This window comes from Nycticebus coucang, chromosome 17, assembly GCF_027406575.1.
Source record: "Nycticebus coucang isolate mNycCou1 chromosome 17, mNycCou1.pri, whole genome shotgun sequence".
Taxonomy (NCBI): Eukaryota; Metazoa; Chordata; class Mammalia; order Primates; family Lorisidae; genus Nycticebus; species Nycticebus coucang.
In genome coordinates, this window is record NC_069796.1 from 50475773 (window position 1) to 50499153 (window position 23381).

Below are 23381 nucleotides of genomic sequence, written 5' to 3' on the forward strand. Positions count from 1 at the left end.
CTCCCTGGCTGCTGGTGGGCATGAAAGTAGGAGTGGCACCAGGAGGACCCCCGGGCTGGAGACTTGTCCCCAATGAAGGCACAAATTGAGTAATGTGGCCACAACTGGGGCCTGAGCTGCTTCCCTCCTCTGGGTTAGGGGCTATCTTTGTACTCTTTGAGAACAATGTGATTTGCTTATAACCTGAAGACTGCCCCACATTTTGCTGCCCAGATGGTGAAATTACTCCTTGACTAGCCCATAGTTCTCTGCCCCAGACTCACAGCTATGTCTCCTCTTGCCTGGCTCTGCTCCCATCCCAGCCAGACAGGATCTGGACCAGGGTGTGGCACAAATCGCATGCCAAGGACCTGTGGGTCTCATGGCTGCCTTTCACTGCTCATAAGTGACAAAGAGCAACCCACCTTCCTTCCCACTGACCCAGGCTACCCTAAAGGTCCTCACGCAGAAAGCCTGTGGGGTGCCTTGAGGAGCTGGGGAAAGCTGGCTCACCCAGCCCTATTCCCAGAGGCCTCATCTTTCAGCCCTGCCACAAAGTAAAGAAGAGAGGGCACAGGCATGGCCCTGAATCCTGGCACCAGCACCTACCTGCCTGTGACCTTAGCCCTTGTGTTTACCTCCCTGAGCCCCAGCAGCCTGATCTGTGTGGAGGAATTTATAGTACCCATCTTAGAGAGTTGTGAGAAGGAGCAAACACGTGATGTACCAACATAGCGCCTACCCTTGTTTTAAGTGTTCAGGAAGGACCAGATGTTTCTTACCCTAATTTTCCTTCCACACTCTCCTTTTACCAAATTAGGTTGACAGTGCTGTGGGAACAGTCCCTGTGACAGGTCCCCAGAGCACCCCTGTCCAGGCTGGAGTGACCAACAATCTCAAAAAACCTAAGCTTCCTGAGGGACAGCAGGCCACAGCCACTCCCTTGGGATACCCCAAGGCCAAAGCCCCTGGGAGCTCAGATGACAGCGAGGACAGCAGCAACAGCTCTTCAGGGAGTGAGGAAGATGCTGAAGGGCCCCAGATGACCAAATCAGCCCACCGGCCAGGTGAGGGTGCCTGGTAAGGGATGAAACACAGCCTACGAGGGCCCTAGGCCTTGATCCTATATCCCAACTTGTTTTGCGACCTTAGCAAGTCCCCCTATGCTGGGCCTCAGTTCCCCTAGTTGTACAATTCCATGAGGAAGTCAGTCTAAATGATTTCGGAGACCTGACTTTGCTGTTTGACCCTCAGCTTTTTACATCAGGATTCTTTGACTGATTCCCCAAAACTTTAGGACCGTGCTTCCCCCACAGGAGAAAGCAAGGAAATACAAATGGGACCCCTAGAATTAGATATTAAGCTTTTGGCATTCAGGTGTCTCACCTAGAAATGATCTTGTGAATACCATGAAATTGAAGAGAAGCAATAGGAAGCTTTAGGCAGGAGGGTGAGAAACCTACAAAGAGACCAGGACATCACAGCACCCAGCTGAAGGGCTCTGCCCTGCCTGGCAGGCAGGGGCCACGTGGAACTGCCAACAGGATATCTATGCTTCTTCAGTAGGTCCAGCCACCTCCATCAGGGAGACCTTGGTGGAAGAGACCACAGAATCAAGCGAGGATGAGGTGGTGGCACCTTCCCAGGTAACTTCAGGGAGAGGGCTGGCAACCTCACAAGTTTTGGGGCTGAACGCTTCCTCTTTCCAGGAGTCTAGGGCAAAGTCATGTCTGCAGGGCACCAGGTGTGGCATAGCCAGCCAGACTATTTCTTCCTCTGAGGCTCTGTTCAGTACTTCACCTCAGGGTCTATAAATAGAATGACCTTGATTCTAGGTAATACTCAGATAAAAACATTCTTTAACAGATTTCTTTTAAGGTTTGTCTATGTGTGGCAAAATGCTAGTGATTTTCTGTTTGCATTAATAAGAGATTTCCTTTTTTATTTTTATTTATTTATTTATTTATTTTTTTTTTTTTTTGAGACAGAGTCTCACTTGGTCACTCTTGGTAGAATAACCATGGCATCTTAGCTCACAGCAACCTCGAACTCTTGGGCTCAAGCGATTCTTTTGTTTTAGTCTCCCAAGTAGCTGGGACTACAGGCACCCTGCCACAATGCCCGGCTATTTTTAGAGATGAAGTCTTACTCTGGCTCAGGCTGGTTTCGAACTCATGAGCTCAGGCAATCTACCTGCCTCGACTTCCCAGAGTGCTGGGATTACAGGGGTGCTGGGATTTCTGCACCTGGCCAGAAATTTCCTTTTTAAATGTGCCTGTCTAAAAAGTGTATTAATTCAAATACTTCAAGAAATCCCCCTCTGTGCCTTGGTGCCTGAAGGAGCAGGACCCACCTTCATGGTCCCTGGGCTGGTTTCCTGGAAGCTGTGCCTTGGGAGCTGGGTGGGGTGGGGTTGCAGCCTCTTTCACACTGGGCTTCTTCAGTCTCTCCTCTCAGGTTATGTGACCCCTGGACTAACCCTAGCCAATTCCCAGGCCTCAAAGGCAACTCCCAGGCCGGACTCCAACCCCTCAGTTTCATCTACTCCAGCCACCAAAGGTAACACAGATGTCAAGCAGGAGACAGAGCCCCAACAAACAGCAGGCACCATGTCCCCTAAAACAGGTGAGTTGAGGGCTACAGGAGGAACACAGCAGGACAGAGAGGGACAAGGCAGTGGACCCATCTTCCGTCCCCTGGCAACAGTTCCACTAATGTCCTATCTGCCATCGGGAAGGCTTCTCTTAGTAAGACCTTGTGGCCATGCGTTGGGCCTGGAGGTGCTCATCAAAGTACAAATGGAGCCCCATGCCCAGGTGTCTGGCTTCCAAGGTCTGGCACAGCCTGGAGGTCAGCATTCATCCAGACATGGAGGATGTTGATGCACCTGGTAGGATAACTCCTTCCTTAGAGGAATCGGCATCTTGGCTTGTGGAGTAGGCTCTCACTAAAGGACAGAACTGGGCCTCCATCCAACCTGGGACCCCCTTCTACTTAGCCTGCCCTGTCCATTTCCCCTACCCACCACAGTTCTGGAGCCAAAAGCTGCTGGAGCACCTACACTGTGCTGAGGGGCACTGTCAGGCTCACTGCACATTGCGGGGAGCAGTCCCCAGCCTATGTGACGTGGTGTATAAACTGGGCCCCTCTTCAAGGTGAACACCTCCAGGACCAAACCACTGGGCCACCTTCCAGAGCCCAATGTATAGAAGCTTTGCACCTATGAATGGGGCAGAGACCTGCCCGGGTCACCAGGGATGACAGTGGGATGCAATCTTGGGCTTTTAGCTGCAGCTTACCCCATGCTGGGTCAGAAGAGGAGTCGTTGCTCACTTTCTTCCCCAGCATTCTCTCTGTGAGAGGCGGGTGCAACAAGGAGACATTTTAGAGGGGGCTGTGGGAGGTTTTTTTTTACATATGTAGTCAGCACACAATTATCAAAGGCAAGCAGAGGCGTGGAAAATTCTAAACAAAGGCTACACCAGAAGCTGCCCTGGCAGACAGTAAACCTGCTTAGTCAGCAGCCTATGCATATGCACCACACCCAGCTACCCCAACCTGCCTGGACCCCTGACCAGGAAGGGCTGTATGTGAGTGGGCATGAGTTGAGGGTCTGCATACCCTTCACTTTTATTATAAATCTGCAATGATAATAGGGGGCCTCACTGTTTATCCAGCCCATCAGTTACAGAGAGGAAAACAGATTATGGGAGGAGCTGGGTCCTGGTCAGAATCACATAGCAAATCGGTAGAACCCAGGTTCCCTTCCTTCCAGCTCCAGACTCCATCTTCTGCTGTGTGACCTTTCATCTCATTGATAGATTTCAGGCCTTCTCATTCATTGTAGAGTCAATTTGTTTCCTATCCTCATTTGAGGGGAGTTTTTAGTGAGGCGACAAAAAAGGAAAAGGCTCTAAGTTAGAAGTGAGATCAGGGTGTGCAGCTGGTAGGAAGGCAGCTCTAAACTGTCACATGCCGTCACATATCTGTCCCCAACTTGCCCAGATCCATGACTTCAAGTCCTCTCTCTATAGGCAGAAAAGAGGCTGCTTCAGGCACCACTCCTCAGAAGCCCCGGAAGCCCAAGAAGGGGGCCGGGAACCCCCAAGCCTCAACATTGGCATTGCAGAGTGACATTGCCCAGCGTCTCCGGGGAGAGCACTGGCCTCTGAGCGATGCCCAAGTGCAGGCCTCGGTGGCGAAGGTCCTTGCAGAGCTGCTGGAGCAGGAAAAGAAGAAGGCCATGGATGCCACCAAGGAGAGCGGCAAGAAGAGCCACAAGCGGAAGCTGTCAGGAGATCAGCCGGCTCCCAAGGCTCCCAAGAGCAAAAAGAAGAAACAGCTGGCCTCTGGGGAAGGTGGGCAGGACACTGTGTCCCCAGAAAAGGCCTCCATGACTTCCAAGGGGAAAGCAAAGAGAGACAAAGCAAGTGGTGATGTCAAGGAGAAGAAGGGGTCTCCTGGCTCCCAGGGGGCCAAGGACAAGCCAGAAGGGGAGCTTCGAAAGGGGGTGGTGAAGGTGGAGGGTAGAGATCAAAGCAACCCAAAGATGAAGAAAGAGAAGAAAAAATCTGACAAAAGTAAGTAACTTCACTTCCCCAGGCTCATGCCAAGTACTGCCTGGTACCCCACTGGGGTGGGAGGACTCCTCAGCCAGCACCTGGTATTCCTCTCACCAAAGGAAGAGGCTAAGCAGTCATTTGTAGTGGCAAAGCCAGAACTGGGTTCCAGAGCATCTGAGCCAGTGCTATCAGCATGGCTCTAGCGTGTGGCTGCTCCCAGAGCCCAGGGCACTCACTCAACAGTATCCAGCAGTCACATTTTCAGCTTCAGGCTTTTGGAAGGCCCATGCTCAGGCTGTATCCTGAGCAAGGACAGGGAATCGTGTCCTCTTTCCACCAGCCCAAGTCAACAGATCTTGGAGGATCCTGCATCTCCAGCCAGCTCCCTGGGAACAGAAAGGGCCAGGAACAAGAATGCCTGAATCTTTGTCCCATGCCCCGCCCCTTCTCTCTAGATTCCACTTTTCCCTCAGTAGTATTAGTGGCCCTTAATGAGCTCTGGGCTGCACTGTGCACGTAGCAGGCCCTCGTTTAATTCTCATGCTAGCCCTGTCCAGTAAGGGATATTTCATTCTTATTTTCTATGGAGGAAACCCATGGCTCAGAGGAGAGGTACTTAGGGTCACAGAGTTTTACTAGGTGGAGCCAGATGCAAATGTAAGCAGCACTCTTGAGCACTACCCTGGTGGTGGTGAAGAGATGAAGGAGACTGCGTGGTTACCTATGGAAGCAGCTCATCAGAGTGCGAGCCAGGCACCTAGAGCAGGACATGCAGCCCTTTGGTGCTTGTGTACTGGATTTCCTTTTACAGTAGGGCCAGGTTGTGTCCTTTTAAAATAAACGTGTGGGCATTTTTAAAAGCGAATTAATATAAAGAAAAATGAGTAGTCCAGGTCAGGCACAGTGGCTCATACCTGTAATCCCAGCACTTTGGGAGGCAGAGGCAGAATGCCAAGAGTTTGAAATCAGCCTCGAACTTTGATAGATACGAATAATATATATACCAAAAAAAATTAAAAATTGTCTAGGCATGGTGGCATATGCTTGTAGTATCAGCCAATGGGGAGGCTGACGTGGGAGGATCACTTGAGCTTAGGAGATCAAGGCTGCAGTAAGCTATTATCATACCATTGCACTATAGCCCAGGCAACAGATGGGATCCTGTTTTAAAAAGAAAAAATGATGCTAGTCCAGATGGTCCATGGCTGGGACAGAAGTCATGAGGCTGGCCACCAAGGGGCATGCATGCTAGGCTTAGTGAGTGGGCACCATTGCTGATGGCTCCCCAAGGCATGAGCAGAGCTGGAGCCCGGACCCTGTTTGCCTCCCAACGCTGACCCCAATGCTCTTGTTCACCATCTATAGCTCAGGAAACTTACTTTCTTCCCTCAGAAAAAAAGGACAAGGAAAAAAAGGAAAAGAAGAAGAAAGCAAAAAAGAACTCAACCAAAGACCCTGAATTACCATTTCAGAAGAAAAAGAAGAAAAAGGTAGAGTTCCTGAGGGTATCTCAGGCTAGAAAGGGGACCCATCTTGAATCCCCAGGGTGAATGTTAGCCCTTGCCACATACCAGACCTGGCGTCTGCTCCCCTTCCATTCTCTGGGTCTTGTGGGGAACGTTGTAGGTCGTGACATACTAAGAAAGAGGCTAGGAGGGCATGTCCCCTCCTAAACACATGGAAGCCATGGAAGGGTCTTGTCTCTGAAGTAGAAGGATGTTGGGGAGGGGGGATGAAGGAAGAAGACACTCCCAGGGATAGGGAGGCTTTTGCAGGTTTCCAGGTGAGGGAAAACATTACCTGGGCTGTGCGTGGTATCTCAGCTTGCAGGTCTCCCCCCTGAAGAAGCCCTTTTACACCATTATATCATGGGTGTCAAAGCCTGATGCCCTGAGCAAGGGCTATAAAGCCCCAGGGCCAGCATCTTAGACACAGCAAGGCCTTAGCTATGTTGAGGAAAGCCAAATATCTGTTACTGCAAAGGCCTGTGCTCCTTCCTGGAGGCCACGTACAGCACTACCCTTGCCCTCTGAGGTCTCTGCAGACCCAGTGTCTGTTCCAGAAGAGCCACCAATCCTCAGGAGGTAGGGACAGCAGTGGGTGGGAAGAAGCTGCAGGTCCCAGAGCCTCTCACACTTTTCTCCTCACAGAAGAAGACAGCAGAGCAGAGTGTGTGAGGGTCACGGGCACAAGGCGCAGGTATGCTTCCTGACCATCCCTGAGCACTAGGCGGGAGGGTAGCTCTGACACCCACTGTGGTCCTCGAGAGCCAGCCAGACCTCATAGGTAGGAAGGGGGTTTCACTTCTGTGGGGCCAGTGTAGTGATGCCTAAAGCTGGCAGTACGTCAGAAGGATCCAGCACTATGATGGCAGTGGCCAACACCAAGTGCCCTTGGTGAAAGCGCTGTGCATGCCCGAGGCAGGGCTTGGGAATGGAGCATATTTGTAGGTGAAATTGGGTATGGCTTGGTCTGTCCCTTATGCCTGTCTTGTAACTTGGGGGCATTTCATCTTGGAGGGAAGATGGCTTGCTTAGAATAAGCCATCATAATAGAACTGTCTCCCTGTAGAGGAAAGGCCCTCCCAGATGGTGGTGACAGAGTTAACTGCTCTACCTGACTGTGTTGACCCATGTCACCTAGGCTTCTGTAAATGAGGGCTCACACAGAACCTGCCTCATAGGCTAGTGGTGAGGTCTTTGTGACCCTAAACACTAAAGCACTCAGCCCAAGTCCCAGAACGTGCCAGGTGCTAAAAAATGTCCACTGTGGTAGGTTAATTCCCCTCCCCTGCTTTGGAAGAGCCAGGTTTTACTTTTCTAGATGGAGAAAAAGTTCAAAAGATCTCACATCTGGATGTGTTTTCCTTCCCTCAGGGATCTCTGAGCCGAGTGGTGACCACCCTATGCCTCTGACCTCGGACTACTTTTGCCCACCATGGGTTGGAACTGAATTTTTAACTTCTCCTTCCGTAGAAGATGATGGGTGGCTGCAAGGTCCCCATGCTGGCCAAGCCAGTGAGCCTTTAGAGAGACTGGTCCCAGGAAGATGTGGCCCAGCTCCCATGACCTTGCCCTGCCCGCCCCCAACATAGGATGCTTCATATAGATGTGTACAGTATATATATATATTTTTTATATAACCTGCCTCTCCCCCAACAAACTCAAATTGATGTCCAAGGCCTTAGGACTTTCCACCCAAGAAAGTCTCTGCAGACCCAGCTAGGCCCAGCCTGCAGCTCGTCTCATGCCACATGGTCTCAGCTCATCCTGAGGCTTTGTCCTCCTCCTGTCAATTTTTTCAGTTGTGTTGTTGTTTTTCATTTGTTTTGTTTGGCTGGGTTTTGTTTTGTTTTTTAAGAACTCAAAAAATAAAGACTTGCAGGAAAAGTGCTGGTTTCCAATGTTCCTAGGCAAACGCATTGATGGCTTACATTTGGAAGGGACAATGTGGCCGACACCCAGCCTTCCTCCTTGACGGCGTTTCAAGGCTCTGGGATACTATGGCAGGTGGGATGGGCAGTTTGCCAGAAAAAGACTCAAGGAAGCACCCAGGGGGCTGCATTGCTGGGGAAGGCATCGTGGAAGAAGTGGCCGCTGAGCTAAAAAAAGGGTCATGGTTGGTCCACCAAATCCCTAATAAATAGCCAAAGGGGACATTAGGAGCCACCTTTTGGAATAACTACTTTGGGTGGCAGATTCTTGAGGAATATAGGGGAAGGAAGCTGCAGGAGCAGGAAAGCCAGGGAGGAGTGAGTTGTCCTCATGTCCAGGTAATGATGGGAGCAAAGGCAAGAAGTGGATGACCTGGAAAGACATGTCAGGTGATGTCCACAGGACCTGGCAATGGCATGGGTGTGGATGGGGGCGGGTAGCAAAGGATGTCTCTTGCTGTTCCAACCTGGAAATACAAAGGCCCACTTCTTGGGCCCAGAGTAGTGTGGAGTACCAGAGGTCCTAGAGATTTCTCCAACACTTTTAGCCTCTTGTTAGAGACAGCCACAGGCAGTGCAGAACGCTGGGCTGGAGGTCTTGGTGACTCAGTGGCACCCAGCTGCATCCTTGGCCCAGGGACTTAGGCACCTGGCCCTCCCCCAGTAGCCTGTTGATTTAGAACAGGCTGGAGAATGCTGTCCTCATTGAACCATGCCAAGTCTTTAAACTTAAAAACGGAACAACTTTACTGAAGTTTTTACTTTCTGGCTCCTCTTCAAAGCTCAACAGATCTGAGAATAGGGGGCCTGCGCTTCATCATGGCAGCAGCCAGTGAGAGCTGGAGAGCAGCTGGCTCCTCAGGCACACATGAGCACCCAGTTCTCCACAGTCCCCCACTTCCTGTCCATTCCCTGACCGGGGCGCTGCATCAGTTGCCATCTGTCATTGCACTCACACTGTTCTTAGTATAGAAATGAAATTGGGGACATGGAAAAGTGAAAGCTTGACCAAGAGAAGCGTGTGCTTTAAAAAGCCTAGGCAAGGGCCTGTTTCTTTTTGCAAGTAAAGAGTATTTGTGTGTGTTAAACATGCACCCTGGCCAGGTGTGGTAGCTTACGCCTGTAATCCCAGCACTCTGGAAGGCTTAGGCGGATAGATTACCTGAGGTCACAGGTTCAAGACCAGCCTGAACAAGAGAAGACCCCATCTCTAAAAATAGCTGGGCATTGTGGCGGGTGCCTATAGTCCCAGCTATTCAGGAGGCTGAGGCAAGAGAATCGCTTGAGCCCAAGAATTGAGAATTGCTGTGAGCTGTGATGCCACAGCACTCTACCAAAGGTGACAAAGTGAGACTCTGTCTCAAAACAAACAAAAAAAAAACATGCACCCAGATGTTCCTGTCTCTAAAGACTGCAGCCTCACAGCATCTCTGGGCTCTTTGGGCTGCCTTCTCCCACCCATAAGTGGATGAGGATAAACAACCAGATACCAACAGAAGAGCCAGGAGCTAGAGTGTTCTACTTACTACCTTTTATTCTTACATGAGTGGTGGCCCTGAGGGCGATGACAAGCTTGGCTGAGCAGAAGGCACTAGGATTAGCAGAGAGGAGGGTCGTGGATAGACGCTGAGTTCTTGCTGGGGAGAGGGGAAAGGATGGCTCATCCCCCAGCTAAGTAGGCTTGGAAAAGCCGAGGCCGGAGGGGAGAGATGAGCAGCAAATGTATCCAAATTGGGGCTGCGGATAGGGTTGTCCTCCCTGTGCCTTTCCACCTCATTCAAGGGCCTGGATCTCAGAGCCCCATGTGGGAGGCTGCTGTGATATCAGAAATGGGGCTCCACCTAGTTTTTGGTCCACGTCAGGGATTGCCTCCCAGTTGACAGGTGCTGTGCTGTTCTGACTTGATTTGTCATGTCCAAAGAAGACTGAAGAGCCAGGCATCAGAGTCTCGTGGAATGGGGTGCAGGGTAGGAGGTAGGAGAGGGGCTGGGTTTGGGGAGCAGAGTGGTAGGAAAGCGGTGGCCATGCCGGGCTGGCTGGGTGCTGCAGGCTACCCCCGTTCTCACATGATGACTGTGGAGAGAGAAGCAGCAAGTTGAGGCTGGGCTCACCCGTTATTGTCCCTCCCCTTCCTAGCATCCTGGGTGCACAGAGCAGTCTAGGACTGGACCCTCCACTGCCCTGTTGACCATCGTGGATTTGTGTAACCCCTCCACATGCATAACCTTGTTCCTCATCTATGAAATGGTCATCGCCCGGATATCAGAGAATGGCCCAGGGTCATTTTCCCTCTTCTGCCCATGAGGGAGCTAGCCCCACTGGGTATGGGCTGCTGGTGACCAGACCCCCCTCTCTCTGCAGGGCCCTTACCTATGCCTGGCTCCTGCTTGGTAAAGCCCAGCCCAGAAGACGGGTCCTCCAAATCCTGAGGCTCTGCAAAGGAGCAGCAAATCCTTTCATTCCTCGCAGAGCAGCCTGCTCCGCCCAAGATGTCTGAGGGCAGTTTTCCCCCAAACCAACCCCAAGCTTACTGCCTGGGAAAACAAGCTGAAGAAAAAGGGCCCCTGCAAGCTGCAGTGCAGTGGTGTGGTTGGGAGCTTGGGTGAGCGAGGCCAAGGCAGGTGATGAAAGGAGACGAGTGGATTTGTAGGACTCCTGGATGCAGGAGGAGGGTGCATGGATAAATGAAGATCGTAGATGAAAGATGGATAAAAGAACAAAGGAAATAGACCAGCGTGGGTGTGAGAGGAGAGATGATAGATGGACAAAAGAGGAATGTATGGGGGGATGGATGGATAAAGGGCTGGATGCATGACTGACTGGCTGCCCCCTGGGAGCTGCTCTGGGGGAACCTCTTTCCTCTCAACCTTCCTAGCTGGTCCTTCAACTCTCACCGGCACAGGGGCCACTGCTTACCACTGCAGTTATGCTGCCCACGGCTCCTGGTGTGGGGGACCTCGGTGCCGTTGGGGAAGACACACCAGCAGTAGCCAATGCTCCCATGGCACTGGAGCGGCATATAGTTGCCGTTCTCATCGCACTTGGGACGGAATGTGCCTGGGTGGATGGCAGGGACGCGGCTGACCTCTTCCTGGCACTTGGTCAATACTGAAGCGACAGGCATGATGGAGACACAATGATCAAATAGGCTCTAGACCGCAGTCTCAGCAGAGTCAGAGACCCCCACACCACTGCTGTGGTTCTAATGCCTTCAGCTCAAGTAGCTCTACTCCCTCTCTCCATTGCACAGCAGGGAAACCTGAGGCTAAACCCAACAAGGTCCTTCCAAAGAGGAAGTGAACGGCAATGTGTCTGATTCACTCCAGAACTTGATAATTTATTTTGATACTCAAAGCCATTTTAAGCTTGAATTTTACCTACGATTCTGATTTCTGGAGGAAAACCCTAGACACCTTGACACGTTGGTAAGTCTAAGTTTCCAGTTACTGGAACTTCCCAAGTAGGAATGGGGTTACCATTTATTAGAGTGCTGTAGAGGGGATTTAAGCTTGAGATGGGAGCTGATGGAAATAGCAATGTGAGGTGACTTCTCTGAATCTTGGGGAGAAATCAAGGCCCAGGGCAATGGGACTCTGGACCCATTGACCTTCCACTTCAGAGGACACTGAGGAAAGACTTGTCTAGAGTGGCACAGCAAGTTAGAGACAGCACTAGAATGAAAACAGCACTTTACGTTAGACCACAGCAGCATGTAAAAAAGGGGGGAGCATGCAGTTTAGGGCTCAAAAATCCTGGTACACATTCTTCATTCTCTCTCGCCTGGCACTCACTGCTGTGTGACCTCTGCCCCTACTGCCTGGAGTTGTGGAGGGTAGTGCTGGGAAAGGCAATCACAAGGATGCCTGCCTGGTGCGTTTCAGGCTGTTTGTTCCAGACCTCCTTGTGCCATGCTCCACTCAGGAAGGGTGGCCCTTAGGCATAAAGAGCAGACCACAGAAAAGATGGGGCCTGGGAGGCAGCCAGACCAAGAAGGAACAGGAAGGCAGGACAGAAGTGAGAGTGGAGGGAGGAGGGGAGGTTCCCACAGTGCTGGGTCAGGGAGTGCAGAAGGCCCCAGTCTCTGCAGCTCCAGGAGAGCGCTGAGGGAGCTCCCAGAAGCCCCAAAGCTCCCACTCCCTGTACCTTTTGGTGGAGCCTCAGTGGGCTTTTCCTCCACAGAGTTCTTGCTCATTTCAAACAAGAGCCACTGGTGCATCCAGCTCTCAAAGACCTATCAGGGACCGAGGTGAGAGATCAGGCTCTGTAGCCACCACCAAGTCCCCGCCCTGAAAATGGCTTCCTCAGCCCACCTCCTCCCAGCCATGCCCAAATTGTTGAAGGAGAGAGTGGGTTCCAGTGCAGGGAAGCCTGCTGACCTTCCAGTCCAGACTCTCCATGGTGCTCTTGAGGTGTTTCAGGTTCTCTGGGAAGCTCCCCTTCATCTGGGGGTACACCTTCAGGGGGTCAGCCTTCTGCAGGGTGGCAGGGCAGGAAGGATGGTTAAAAAGAGGTCCCTGGCAGGCAAGGTGAAATGTATAGCCTACATTCATTCCCCTGTTCTTTCATTCTGAGAAGTGGACCCGAGCTGCACCAAGCCTGGACGCTGGACCCTGGACCCTGGACCTCCACCATGAGGGAAGGGTAAGGGAGGAATAAGGGTGGCTCAGCTGTATAGTTACAGGAGTCCAAGTTCCAGGCTAGCTCTACTAGTAACCCCAAGTCTTCTGTTCCTTGCAGATACCTACTCATCTTTCAAGCCTCACTCCTCCAAGAAGACTGCCTTGACTGTTCCAAGCTAGATTGGGTCCTCTGCCTCTTTCCTCACAAAGTTCCCTGCACCTTCTTTGTCACCTAGTCACTTGTTTGTCTCCCACACTGAGATCTCTGTGGCTTCAGGAGTATGGGTTCTGCGCCCTGCACAGTGCCTAGCACAGAGTAAACATTCAGTAGAAATTTAGGAAGGAAAACGGGGTGTCTTGCGTAAGGCACTTCCATGCTTTTGGACTCAGTTTCTCCATCCCAAAAATGGAGGGAGGCTGAACTATATACAACATCTAAGGGCCACCTTTGCATTGCTTCAGTAATCCAGAGAGCACATGTTGAAAGTCACAGTGAACCAGGCATGGTGGAGGCCTAGGAGCTCGCCTTGCCAGGGCCCTGTGGGTGTGCAGGGCCACTTGCTGGCTCTCCTGCACTTACCAGGAGCAGGTGCATCACGTGGTCCTGCGTCATGTTGCCATATTTGGTAGCATTCTGGATGGACTGTGGGAGGAAGAATAGAAGTTTACCCACCACTGGCGTTGGAAGAGGGTGGGTGGAGTGGGAGCCCTCAGCTGGCGTCTGGGTAAGTGTTTGAAGTCCCAGGCACTCAATGGACTTGTCTCTGGCAACTCCAAACATGAGAGCTCGAGCAAGTCCCTTAACCTTTCTGCCTCAACGTCCTCACTGCTCAAACTGGCATAAGCTTTCATGCCCAGGGTTTCGTCAACAGCAAATAGTTTTGTGAACCGACACATTGTCGATATGTGATATCAAGGGCTTCGGGGATAGGCAGGAACTGGTAAGATGCTATGGGAAATGAGAAGCACATTGTAAACTGTAGAGGGCTGAGCCTTCATCCCAGGGCTGGCCCCAAGAGGCTCTTCACTCCCTGCAGTGCCCTCTCCTGACTGAAGTGGGCCCTACGGCTCCCCTCTGCCCCCACAGTCAGGACCCGTCCCCAGCTGCCTCTTCCTGGGTCAGCTATTCTTCCCTCCCCTTGGCATTTGTCCTCCAAGCAGGCTAGAGGATGTTTCCCCTCCCACCACCCAGGCTGTCCTTACCCCCTGGGCCAGGCCTTCCATGGGCAGCGCCTGCATCATCAAAGGGGTGGCCATACGCATCTTGCTCATAGGCTTAGGAGCTGTGGGGACAGTGAGCACAGCCTGAGTATGGTCCTGGTGCCCAGGGAGAAGGGTCCCAGGTCCAGGAGCTGAGATCCTAGTCCCAGATTGGGGACCGGGATTCCAGACTAGAGGGAAGGGTCAGTGGGCCAAGGTGGGTACAGGAATAGGTTCTCTCAGGTGAGGGACACTGAGGACAGGGATGTCAGGGCAGAGGTGGAGCACGCACACTTGGGGAGCTTCATGCGCAGGCTTTCCAGCTGCAGATTCTGCGAGGTGACTGTCAGCTTGTCCAGCCGGCCCTGCTGCTGGTACAGGAAGTAGGCAGTGGTGGCCTGGCCAGCCAGAAGCAGAGCCACCAGGACAGAAAGGCCTGTGTACAGGGCTCCACGGCTGCACTGCCTGGTGGGGAATGGAGGAAAGGTTAGAGGAGGATCCCCAGATGTGGCTGCCCCAAGGGCTGGCTGAGAGTAGCAGAGTGTACCGCCATCTCCTTCAGCCCTCAAGGTCACCCCTACAAACACACTTTAAGCACAAATAATCAGCTGGCTATGGAAATGCAGCTTGACATCATTCCCTCATCCCCTATTCCAACCACTGATGTGCCTAAAGTCCTCCCAAATAGAAACCCTGGCCTTGGTTATACAGGGAAGAGTCAAGAGACAAGCTCCTTGTCCTCCCTGGGCCTTGGTGTGCCCCGCCTATGCAATGAGGGATTGAGATGGAGGGTCTTTCCCAGTTCCCTTTGCTGTAGGAACCTGGGACCAGGGTTGACCTCAAGGGGGAGGAGTTTTGTTTTGTTGTTTTGGAATTTTTTGTTTTTGTTTTGAGACAGAGTCTTGCTCTGTCACCCAGGCTGGGGTACAGTGGCCTCATCATAGCTGAGTCCAACCTCAAATTCCTGGGTTCAAGCAATCCTCCCACCTTAGCCTCCTAAGTAGTGGGGACCACAGACACATGCCACTATGCTTGGCTAATTTTTCTATTTTTAATAGAGATGGGGTCTTGCTCTTTTTTTTGGGGGGGGGGTTCCTTGCTCTTGCTCAGGCTGGTCTTGAACTCCTGGCCTCAGTGATCCTCCTGCCTTCCTTGGTCTCCCAGAGTGCTAGGACTACAGGTGTGAGCCAATGTACTAGCCTTGTTTTGTTTTTTAATTGACCCAAAAAACTTATATGTAGTTACCATGTAAGGGGAAGGGGATTTTTGCCCAGCCCCTCAGTACAATCAGATTTAAGGAGAAAGAGGAAGGAAGTAGGACCAGGACAACAGAGCATGTGGCCCACCTAAAAAGGAGAAGTGGGCCTCGACATTTTGGGGGTGAGGCTGGGGGACCACTGGACCATATCAGGCTGGGCCAGGCACCATTCCCTCCAGGGCACCTCCTTTGTTCCAGACTCTCCATGTGTCTTTGAGCAAGTCCCTGCCAGTCTCTGCGCTTCTATTCCCTCACCTCCGAGCTTCTATTCCCTCACCTCTGACATGGGTACCCCTCCCCTCAGTGATTCTAGGATTTGGTGGTTTTCTTCTTTGGAGCAAGATCTCACTGTGACTATAGAAGTTCTCTATGGGAACAGCCACCCAGTGTGGGGATTTTCACAGGAGTATCGATGCCTGAACCTGTGTGAATTTCTCATGCTCACTTGCCGTCTACACAGTAAGGAGTGGCCAGGCCCTCAGACTTCAGAGAGCCCTTGTAGCTGAGGGCCTGGGATGCAGTTTGGTGTCACATGTGCATGACACAGTATGGGAGTGTAAGGATCCTGCCCCAGATTCCTGAGAGTTCCTGACCTGTTCTCCCTCCACCTACCTAAGTAGAGGGGTTATTAGGACCCTGTTATGGTTCGAATGTATCCCTCCAAAATTCAGGTGTTGCCACGATGGTGCTATTGAGAGGTGGTGGGGCCATGAGAGCTCCTTCCTCATGAAGGGGAGTTGATGGAAGAGTTGGTTCTCTCTTGCCCTTCCATCTCCCACCATGTGTGAACACAGCAAAAAAGCCCTCATCAGGTTCCAGAGCCTTAATCATGGACTTGATAGACTCCAGAACTATGAGAATTAAATTTCTGTTTTTCATAAATTACCCAGTCTGTGGCATTCTGTTCTATAGAGCAGCATAACACAGACTAAGATAGACTCTATTGGAAATTGTCTAAATGATTACTGCACCCTGCTTACTCCAGCAACCAGGAGAGCTTAGGAAAACTCCAGGAGACCCTTCTGCCTAGTAACACATGACATCACAGACATGGCTTAGTTTCATTGGCTTCCTGCTTGCCCACTCTCTGTGCTTTTCCTGCTAAGGTCCAGCCCAAGCGAGAGTTATTCTGGAAGAAAAAAGAAAAAAGAAAAAAAAAAAACATTTATGGGAAAAGGGAAGAGACTAAACAGGAAAGGAAAACAAGTTTTACTTCTTGGATTTTCCAAGGAGCAGGTAGCCAAGCCTGTAAAGGTGGTGAAAAGTCCCTGTCTTCCATCTCACCTGGGTTCAAGCAATCCAGTCTCACCTCTGCCTGCTCAGGCCTTCTGCAACCCATACTCAATTCCAGTCCCAGCTCTACATCCCACCATGTGGTCATGGGGAAACCCCTTTCCCTCTGCACCGCAGCTTCTCAGAAGACCTAAGCATCTAGAAATTCATATTGAAGGTGAAACCACTGAACTGGGCTGGGATCCTGGCTCTGCACTCCCTTAGCTATGGGACCACAGGCAAGTAGCTTAACCCTGTGTGTGAGTAAAACAAGTAAGAGCATCTACTTCAAAAGCTATTATGTTAGATAAGATAATGAAGGTAGAGCTCTTGGCTCCATACCTAGCACTGTTAGCACTCTAAAAAAAAAAAAAAAATGCTCAGGGCCTGTAACTCAGCGGCTAGGGCGCCAGCCACATACACCAGGACTGGCAGTTTTGAACCCAGCCCAGGCCTGCCAAACAACAATGACGACTACAACAACAAGAAAATAGCTGGGTGTTGTGGCAGGTGCCTATAGTCCCAGCTACTTGGGAGGTTGAGGCAAGAAAATTGCTTAAGCCCAAGGGTTTGAGGTTGCTGTGAGCTGGGACACTACAGTACTCTACTGAGGGTGACATAGTGAGACTGTCTCAAAAACAAACAAACAAGAAAAACCTTTGGTACTATTCTCAGGGGAGTTAATAGTTAACTTTAGCATCTTGGCTTCTTCCTGTTCATGCACCTTGAATGTCTTCCTCCTAGTTTTGGTACAGTGCCAATTCCTGTCACCCCTTTCTTTATTTCCTCCTTTGCATTGTCTCTGTCTAGAATATTAAAAAAAGAAGAAAAAAAATTGGTCAAAGTCAGGAGCCAACCAGAATTAGCAGGACTTATGACCCAGATGTTGCTAGGCAGAAGTGTTCACAAAAGGCTCCAAAACAGGCTCCAGTCTGGAATGGTCTGAGCACACAGGGCTAGGCCAGTTTCAGAATTAGTAACTGAATTAAATGAAAATGAGACGTGGATCTGACAAGAGGACACCCTCTCCGAACACTTAGCCCACCAGAGTCTCCAATTCACTGGGTGGCCTGAGCTCAGAGGGATCCCTCCTCCACTCTCCACAAATTGTACCTTTAAAAGGAACCAGGTGGAGTACTGAGCTCTCACTTTGAAATCACACTAGTCCTGAGTTCAAATTCTGCTCCCAGTACTCACTAGCTGTGGTAACTTGGGTAAGTCACTTACCAATACGGGCCTCAACTTTCTGTTCTATAAAAAGAGATAATAAAAGTACCTGAGACATTTGATGACTGTAAGGATTAAGATTGAGTTTAACCTTTAGTTGTGTATCTGGCAAATAATCATAGTAACAACTAACAGCGACTGAGGACTAGTAACAGGTACACAGTGGATGGGAACTAGTATGGCTATTGTTATTACTGAGGCTCAGAGAGAGGCAGTGATTTGTCCAAGGTCACACCCTCAGTAGCAGAACCTGGACCAGAATCCAATCCTCACAAGGGAGTCTGCCCTCCTTGCCATGGGATCCCCCAGGATTTTCATAGGCTGCTGCTCTAACAGCCTGTATCTGGTCACCTCTTTCATAGAACACAGGTCCTCATAACGTGTCTGAGGGTCTCTCCCAAACCCCTTTCTGCCTGGCAACAGCTGAGTCACCTATAGCTGTAAGTCCCTACAGATCGCAAATTACTTTTCAAAGACTGGGAGGAGTAAGCTGTATTTCTTAGAGAAGATCTTACAGAAGCTGTATTCCAGCCCCTTTATGGGGGAAACACATAAGTGAGGCATTTGGGACTGGGAGAAGGGGTCCAGGGTCTTCTGGATCTGGATGGTTGTGCTGGCCTCTTGCTACAAGGAAAAGGGGCACGGACAGGAACACGGCCCATATCAACTCAGGGCCCCTTCCAGAAACTTAGCCAGAACCGGTCCCTCCTTTCTTGCCCACCCCTCAACATCTCTCAACCTCCTCCACGATGGCAGACATTTTCCATCTACTCTATAGACACCTGCTTGATAGAAACACCTATACCCGGACTTGGTCACTAGGAGGGAAGTCCTTTGTGAAGAGCTGCTTCTACTGCTCTCTGTTAGAAACTGGTTCTCCACTGGGATCTAGGATATTTTCAAAATCTGGTCCAAGGGTTCAAACCCTAGGGTTCATGGCTCGGCTTAAGGGACAGGGGGATATCTGTGCAGCTTCTGTTATTTCATAAAACCCTAGAAAGAGAATCCAGGCCTCTCTTCTGATTTTCAGAAGGAGAAGGCCTGATGCAAAGGTTACAAACCCCTGCTCTGAAGGAACCGAACTGTCTTTACAGGAGTGGGAACTGAAGCCCAGAGTGGGCCAGAGCCTAGCTCAAAATCACCCAGAAAGTCATGTTAGAGTCAGCACCTGAACCGTCCCTTCTGTGACTCCCAGTCAGTCCTCCTTTCCGCCACCTGCACAAATCTGTGCAGTCCAGGATCTGTGCTCCCTCTTGGTGCTTACACATACCTCTCCTGGGCTCTGGGCCGCTGGCTCAGTATGGGTGTTTGCTCGTGGTTGGAGATGAGGTCACGCTGGTCTTCCATGGCTCTGGCCTCTGGTCCTCCCTGTGGCTCTTGCTGCTGCTGCTGCTGCTGCCTGGGCAACTGGGACCCTAAACCCCTGGCTTACTTCTTGAAGTTGGTGCTGGGGAGGAATCTGATTTGTCCACAGGAGGACACTCCGCCCACCTGGTAGATGTGGAAGTGAAAACCACAAAGCTGGAAATACCCCACTTGGCCAAAGCAGCCTTTCATGGGGCAGGATAAGGAAGGGGAGCTCCCCAGGCAGGCAGGTAGAAAGGCCGGCACAGTCCCATTGGCTGCCCAGGGCCCTCATCACTTGTTTCTGGGCAGACCTTTGGATTCATAAGACTCTAAACGTTTCAAGAAACAGGCAAAGTGTCCAGTCCCTAGATAGGAAATCACACTGAAGCAGAAAGTGCCTTTGTTTGTCCCCCCTACTCCATAGATGAGTAGCGGCTGTGTATTTGAGCTTGGCCTTATTTGTGTCATCTCAAAAACAGAGCAGGAAGTTGGAGCTAGGTTCCCTCTGCTTCCTTTTAACTCTAGCATTGTGAGACTCTGAGAGTCCATGGTTTTAAGGCTCTGGCACTAACTTGCTACCACGTACTAAGCCCTCCATTAAATGGCACATTTTACATTTGATGTGCTTTGTTTCATGTAATATTTACAATTACCCTTTGAAGGGTGTTTTATTTTATCATCTCCATTTACAGATAGGAACACTGAGGCTTTGAGAGGCTATATACTTGCCCAGAATCACACATCCAGAAGGTAGCGGAGGCCATGTTTTTAAAGACTCTACTCATCTGCCTTCTAATGCTTGAACTATGTGGTTTGAACCAGAATGGGGGCCTCTGCAGGGAGGACAGAGGAAGGTCTAGGAAAAGGTGCTGGGGCGGGGAGATTTGACTGTGCTGGCAAGGTTTTATTACTTCATATCTGTGGCTTATATATGGTGACATAAGGAATAGATTTGATTGGGTGGCGCCTGTGGCTCAGTGAGTAGGGCGCCAGCCCCATATACTGAGGGTGTCAGGTTCGAACCTGGCCTCTGCCAAACTGCAACAAAAAAAAATAGCTGAGCTTTGTGGCAGGGGCTTGTAGTCCCAGCTACTCAGGAGGCTGAGACAAGAGAATCACCTAAGCCCAGGAGTTGAAGGTTGCTGTGAGCTGTGATGCCATAGCACTCTACCAAGTGTGATAAGTTGAAAAGAAATCTATTTCTTTTCTTTTTCTTAAAAAAAAACAAGAAAAGAAATAGATTTGATCTCTTCCCCTAGTTCCTGACTATTAAGACCCATAGACTATCTGGAGTGAGAAGAACATCAGTTTGTATGTTAATGAGATACTGGTACTAAGTGTCCAGATCGCTTCAGGATGGGGCCTGTTGCCAGTGGAACCCTCTGTGTGACAAGAGGGTTGGGACTTTCAGACCTTCACCCCAACATACCCCACCCCAACTTCTAGGGATGGGAGAAGGGCTGGAGATTGAGTTCAATTGCCAATAACCAATGATTTAATCAATCGTGTCTGTGTAATGGAGCCTGCATGAATCCCCCAATGACAGGGATTAGTTTTCAGGTAAATGAGCACATCTATGTGTCAGGATGGTGACAGATCCCAACTTCACAGACACAGAAGCTCCTGTGCTCAGACCCTTCTCCCATACCTTGCCCTAGGCACCTCTTCACCTGGCTGTTCATCTCTATCCTTAACAATAAATAGAAAAAGTAAATAAAGTGTTTCCCTGAGTTCTGGGACCCATTCTACCAATATATCAAATATGAGAAGGGAGAGTGGGAATCCCTGATTTGTACCCAACTTGATCCGAAGTCCTGGGACTTGCAATTGGCATCAGAGATGGGTGTAGCCTTGTGAGACTGAGCCCTGAACCTCTGGGGTCTGACACTAACCCCAGGTATACAGAAAGGAATCAAATTGAATTGTAGGATGCTCAGCAGTATCCAGAAAGTTGGAGAATTAATAGTTGTTAGTTTGGAAAATAACCCACACATTTGGGGTCAGAAATGTGAGTGTAAAGAATTACCAATTCCCTGTATGTGCCATATTTGTTTTATTAACTTCACGTATTTTGTGTATTTTGAACTTTACATTGGAGCAGTGGATCACACGGGTATTTCTAGCACTTTGAGAGGCCAAGGCAGGAGGATTGCTTGAGGCCAGAGGTTCGAGATCAGCCTGAGAAACATATTGAGACCCCCATTTCTACAAAAAGCACAAAAATTAGCTGGTCATATTATCACATGACTGCAGGTCCCAGCTACTTGGGAGGCTGAGACAGGAGGATTGCTTGAGTCCAGGAGTTTGAGGTTGCAGTGAACTATGATGATGCCACAACACTCCAGCCTGGGCAACAGAGTGAGACCTCAGTAAAATAAGTGGGGTAAAAATTCTTTTTTTCTTTTTTTACACTTGATCTTAGTCAAAAGGCCAAGAAGCGATTTTTTCTTTTTTTAAAATAACAAATCTTTTATTTCTCATAAGGCTGGGTTAAAATGTGAATGTGGCTGCAATCTGCTGGCAGCTTACCTGAGGTTGGAGCATCTCAGGTGGCCTAAAAATTCTTTTTGTTACAAGAGAACTATTCATTGTCTGTGGCAAATGTATCTTTTTCTGTAAACCTATCTTTTTCTTCCTCAATAAACTTCATTTCACACTTTAAAAAAAAAAAACCAAAGTTTTCACTAATAAACAGACTTTGTTGTCCTCAGATTTAATGAGTCAAGGGATTATAAGTAGAAGCTAGACTAATGGCTACATAAGAACACACAGGTGGAGACTCACAAGAGGGGAGGTTCAGCAGGAGTGAGGGATGACAAGTAACTAGGGATAACAGGTACACTACTCAGGTAATGTTCCACCAAAAGCCCAGACTCTACCACTATATAATGTATATAAGTAATGGGATTCAACTTGTATCCCCTAAATCTATTAACAGTTTTAAACAGGAAAAAATACAAGTAACAACTACAACAAAAAAGAAATAAGGGAGATAGTATATGTATTTTGGAAGGAGAGAAAAGAACGGATGTGGCTTTCTATCCAATCAGACCTGAGTTCAAATCCCAAGTCTGAAGCATCTTAGGTGTGTGACCTGACCAAGTTCCCTAATCATTCTGAATTTGGTTTCTCCTTTATAAAGTAAGAATAGTAGTACTGACCCCACAAAGCTTTGGGATTCAATAAGCATTTAGGGGCTGGGTGCAGTGGCTCATGCCTGTAATCGTTCCACTTCAGGAGGCAAGAGGTGCATCACTTGAAGTGTTCAAGGCTGCAGAGAGCTATGATCACACCACTGTATTCCAGCTTGGGTAACAAAGTGAGACCTGTCTCTAAAAAATAAGTAAATCAATAAACAAACAAATAAGCATTTAACACAGAGCTGGCACCATAGAAGATGTTCAACTGCTTACTATTAAGACATTTTCTGGAGGGCGGCGCCTGTGGCTCAGTTGGTAAGGCGCCGGCCCCATATACGGAGGGTGGCAGGTTCAAACCCAGCCCCGGCTGAACTGCAATCAAAAAATAGCTGGGTGTTGTGGCGGGTGCCTGTAGTCCCAGCTACTTGAGAGGCTGAGGCAAGAGAATCGCTTAAGCCCAGGAGTTGGAGGTTGCTGTGAGCTGTGTGATGCCACGGCACTCTACCGAGGGCCATAAAGTGAGACTCTGTCTCTAAAAAAAAAAAACAAAAAACGACATTTTCTGGGGCAGCACCTGTGGTTCAGTGGGTAGGGCGCCAGCCCCATATACCGAGGGTGGCAGGTTTGAACCCAGCCCCAGCCAAATTGCAAACAAAAAATAGCTGGGCGTTGTGGCAGGTACCTGTAGTCCCAGCTACTCTGGAGGCTGAGGCAAGAGAATCACCTAAGCCCAAGAGTTGGCGTTTGCTGTGAGCTATGACGTCACCGCACTCTACCAAGGGCGATAAAGTGAGACTCTGTCTCTAAAAAAAGAAAAAAAAAAAGATATTTTCTGGATACTGTAGACAAATGAAATCATACATCCACACAAAAACTTGCACACAAATGAATGTCCACAGCACCTTTATTTATAATATCCAAAAAATAAAAACAACACAAATACCTATCAACTGAGGAATGAGTAAACAAAATATGGAATGTACATATAGTGGATTGTTACTCTGCCTCAAAAAGGAGTGAATAGCTCAATAAAACCGTTTTTTTCTTTAAAGACTTTTTTTTGGGGGGCGTCCCTGTGGCTCAAAGGAGTAGGGTGCCAGCCCCATATGCCGGAGGTGACAGGTTCAAACCCAGCCCCAGCCAAAAACTGCAAATAAATAAATAAATAAATAAAAAGTTGTTTAAAAAAAAAAAAGACTTTTTTTTTTTTTTTTAGAGACAGAGTCTCACTTCATCACCCTTGGTGGGGTGCTGTGGCGTCACAGCTCACAGCAACCTCCAACTCCTGGGCTTAGGCGATTCTCTTGCCTCAGTCCTTCGCTAGCTGGGACTATAGGCACCTGC

At 49.7% G+C, this 23381-nt stretch overlaps 2 protein-coding genes across 7 annotated transcripts in view; one reads left to right on the forward strand and one right to left on the reverse strand.

Moving 5' to 3' along the window:
* Positions 1 to 9349, forward strand: part of TCOF1 (treacle ribosome biogenesis factor 1) — a 41155-nt gene extending 31806 nt beyond the window's left edge. For all 4 annotated transcript variants that reach the window (XM_053567448.1, XM_053567451.1, XM_053567449.1 and 1 more), the window contains 7 exons: positions 800 to 1046; positions 1543 to 1625; positions 2424 to 2604; positions 4014 to 4558; positions 5934 to 6031; positions 6692 to 6740; positions 7418 to 9349. In XM_053567448.1, the coding sequence (XP_053423423.1) occupies positions 800 to 1046; positions 1543 to 1625; positions 2424 to 2604; positions 4014 to 4558; positions 5934 to 6031; positions 6692 to 6740; positions 7418 to 7456 (1242 nt within the window). In that variant the 3' untranslated portion in view covers positions 7457 to 9349. The remainder of the gene's footprint in view (positions 1 to 799; positions 1047 to 1542; positions 1626 to 2423; positions 2605 to 4013; positions 4559 to 5933; positions 6032 to 6691; positions 6741 to 7417) is intronic.
* A 134-nt stretch (positions 9350 to 9483) lies between these two features.
* Positions 9484 to 19118, reverse strand: CD74 (CD74 molecule). 3 transcript variants are annotated; one of them, XM_053567452.1, is made up of 9 exons: positions 18821 to 19118; positions 14086 to 14258; positions 13797 to 13876; positions 13174 to 13236; positions 12351 to 12446; positions 12118 to 12205; positions 10891 to 11082; positions 10345 to 10407; positions 9484 to 10047 (listed from the first exon to the last, which is right to left on the reverse strand). In XM_053567452.1, the coding sequence occupies exons 1-9, from the start codon at positions 18895 to 18897 to the stop codon at positions 10037 to 10039; spliced, it is 843 nt and encodes a 280-aa protein (XP_053423427.1). In that variant the 5' UTR covers positions 18898 to 19118; the 3' UTR covers positions 9484 to 10036. The 3 variants fall into 3 exon arrangements, with proteins under 3 accessions (XP_053423427.1, XP_053423429.1, XP_053423430.1); XM_053567454.1 differs by lacking the exon at positions 10345 to 10407 and having other exon boundaries at positions 18821 to 19108; XM_053567455.1 differs by lacking the exon at positions 10891 to 11082 and having other exon boundaries at positions 18821 to 19102.
* Between the last annotated feature and the right edge of the window lie 4263 nt (positions 19119 to 23381).

Excerpts from the sequence above, each read along its gene's own strand:
- CD74 (XM_053567452.1), bottom strand. The coding sequence starts at position 18,897 with ATGGAAGACCAGCGTGACCTCATCTCCAACCACGAGCAAACACCCATA. Across the intron at positions 13,877-14,085 it reads GCGCATGAAGCTCCCCAAGT|CTCCTAAGCCTATGAGCAAG; the intron begins GTGCGTGCTCCA and ends CTGTCCCCACAG. Across the intron at positions 12,447-13,173 it reads ACGTGATGCACCTGCTCCTG|AAGGCTGACCCCCTGAAGGT; the intron begins GTAAGTGCAGGA and ends GCCACCCTGCAG.